The sequence below is a fragment of the Humulus lupulus genome, chromosome 4, assembly GCF_963169125.1.
Source record: "Humulus lupulus chromosome 4, drHumLupu1.1, whole genome shotgun sequence".
NCBI lineage: Eukaryota > Viridiplantae > Streptophyta > Magnoliopsida > Rosales > Cannabaceae > Humulus > Humulus lupulus.
In genome coordinates, this window is record NC_084796.1 from 44,892,943 (window position 1) to 44,895,719 (window position 2,777).

At 37.8% G+C, this 2,777-nt stretch overlaps 1 protein-coding gene across 1 annotated transcript; it reads right to left on the reverse strand.

Moving 5' to 3' along the window:
* Window positions 1–1,047: 1,047 nt before the first annotated feature.
* On the reverse strand, window positions 1,048–2,015 carry LOC133832130 (uncharacterized). Its single transcript, XM_062262514.1, has 2 exons — window positions 1,715–2,015; window positions 1,048–1,616 (listed from the first exon to the last, which is right to left on the reverse strand). Exons 1-2 carry the CDS (start codon window positions 2,013–2,015, stop codon window positions 1,048–1,050), a joined length of 870 nt encoding a protein of 289 aa, XP_062118498.1.
* Window positions 2,016–2,777: the final 762 nt, after the last annotated feature.

Here is a 2,777-nt window from a genome sequence, read left to right on the forward strand (position 1 = left end):
AAATTTAAATTGATTAAATTAAATTTGAAATGATGAATAATATGACATATAGGAGTAAATTGTAGGATGTAATGATGATGTTTTGGGGTAAAATGTGTAGAAAATTTTGGGTAAAAAAATAGTATTTTTGGCAAAGGGGACAAGGGTACAAAAGTGAGCTTTTGTTGGGCTCAAAAAAATAAGAAAAGGCAACTTTGGGCAGGGGAGCAGCTGGAGTGTTTCAGATTGGGCCTTGGGGCTGCTTGTTGGGCTGAGTTGAAGGCTGAATGGAGGAGATGAAGGGTTCGGCTGGGCAGCTGGAGGGCTGGCTTCTTCAGGCCTGGGCAGATGCGGCCCAGGGAGCTGGGAGGAGCTGCAGGAGTGAAGGCTTCGGTGGGTGCTTCTTTGGCTGGGCAGCTGGGAAGTGTGAAGCGTTGGGAGCAGCTGGGTGTGATGGGCTACTGAAGAGTGGCAGGTGGGTTGTGGCATTGGTTGAGGAGCAGCAAGGAAGAGTCAGGCATTGGGGAGGAAACAACTTCGGCTGGCAGGTGGGCTGGAGAAAGGGCCAGGCGGGCCTGGGAGGTTGGCTGGAGTGGGCTGCGTGGGCCAAGGGGCTGAGGCAGACGGGCTGGGCCGAATGGAGGGCCTGGGCTTCATTTTCCTCTATTTTCTTTCTTCACAAATACCACTTTTGATTTCCTTACTTTTTCCAAAAATTCAACATAATTCCTACAACATAAAGATAAATTAAATCACAATCAAATATTTTCAATTATAAATAAATCATATTAATTATTTAAAAATATTGATTATAACTTAATTTAATGTAGCATTTAAGTTCAAAAGAATTATATTTTTAACTTCTAACTTAACAATATTAATTATAAATAATTAAACTACAACATATTATAATAAAATATCTAAAAAAACATATAAAAATCTGGAAAATTACAATAAGACTAATAAATACAAAATTACTTAAAAACTTAATAAATTACTTAAAAACTCAAGAATTAAGCAACAATTAGCACATAAAAAGTGGTAAAATAACTCTATTTTGTAGAGTTATCACTTACATAAATGATTCCATTTACACCAATGCATCTTTCTCTTATTTGTAGTAGACCCCCACCAAAATCTAGCTTCCATGGATTGTAACTCATAAAGAAGACGTTTGGGTAACTTGAAACAACTCATGATGTAACAAGGTAAGGCTTGTATGACTGCTTTGATAAGGATTTCCATGTCTGCTTGTGAAAATAGGTTAGACTTCCAGCTTTGAAGTTTGTTCCAAACTTTAGTTTTTAGGCTAGCAAAGACATCCCTTTTCCTTCGGTCTACAAAGGCAGGCATTCCCAAATAAGTAGCATGGCACTCCACCAATTTAACGCCTAAGAAGTTTGCAATAGTAGCCCCTTCCTCTTTTTGTACTTGTTTTCCAATACACAACTCAGACTTGTCAAAGTTAATATATTGGCCTAAAAGTTTAGCATAAGTTGCTAGTATTACTGCCAATACTTTGCCTTCAACCAAAAAAGCATCAAAAAAGATAAAGCTATCATCCACAAAGAATAAATGAGAGAGTCTAAGACCATTCTTACCAAACTTGAGACCATGGAGTTGATTAGCTCTTTCAGCTTCATGAATAAGCAAGTGAGACTTTCAACACAAATAAGGAAGAGATAAGGAGAGAGAGGATCTCTCTAACGAAGACCTCTTTGAGGGATAACTTTGCCTTGGATAGTCCCATTAATCAAGAATGAATAGGACACCAAGCTAATGCACTTCATCAACTTTTGGACCCATTTCTCATCATAACCCAAACACTTCATCATAGCTTCAATAAAATACCATCCCACTCTATTGTAGGCTTTAGACATATCAAGCTCAAGGGCCACTTTCTTACCATTGCCAAATCTTCCTTTCTTCATGCTATGCAACCTTTCAAACCCAATGATTGCATTTTCTTGAATGAGTCTTCCTTCAATAAAAGCACTTTGATTCTTTGAAATTACGCCATGTAAGCTAGCTTTCATCTGATGAGCCAAACATTTCGAAATGACTTTATAGACCACATTACAAAGGTTGATGGGCCGATACTCAGTAATCCGAAGGGGATTTTTATTTTTAGGGATGAGACAAATGAGGGTATCGTTAATGGCACTACAATCAACATCCTCATTTAGTATGTCAAGGAAAACTTTAGTAACCGATGACCCAATAGATCCCAGTTTTGATGATAGAAAGCACCTGGAAAGTCTGCTCCTGGGGCTTTGAGAGGATGTATTTGGAAGACAGCCTCTTTAATAACTTCAGCTATGAATGGAGTAAGGAGAGACTCATTGGCTTGGTAGCTAAGACAATTTGGGTCACACCTTTGTATTCTATCGATAAACTCCGACTGCTGTTTATTGTAAGTAGCTTTTTGAAGTGATCACAGATAGTTTCAGTCATTCATTCTTTGTTACTTCGCCACTTAAGGTTATCATCAAAAATACCTTTTATTTCATTTTTCCGTAGTCTCTTGGTAGCTTGCTGATGGAAATAACAGATATTTTTATCCCCATGATGTAACCAATGCTCTACTCCTCTGTTTCCAAAAGATTTCTTCCTTGTCCAGTAGCACATCCAGCTTCCTTTCTAGTTGTTTCACAGTAAGCCAATTAGTAATATGCGAAGAATGAGAAAGTGAGTTGATTTTATCTTTAAGCTCTTTTATATTGTACTGTAAATCACTTTTACATCTTCTATTCTACGAGTTAAGCTTTTGGCCACAAGTCTTCAAACATTGACGAAGT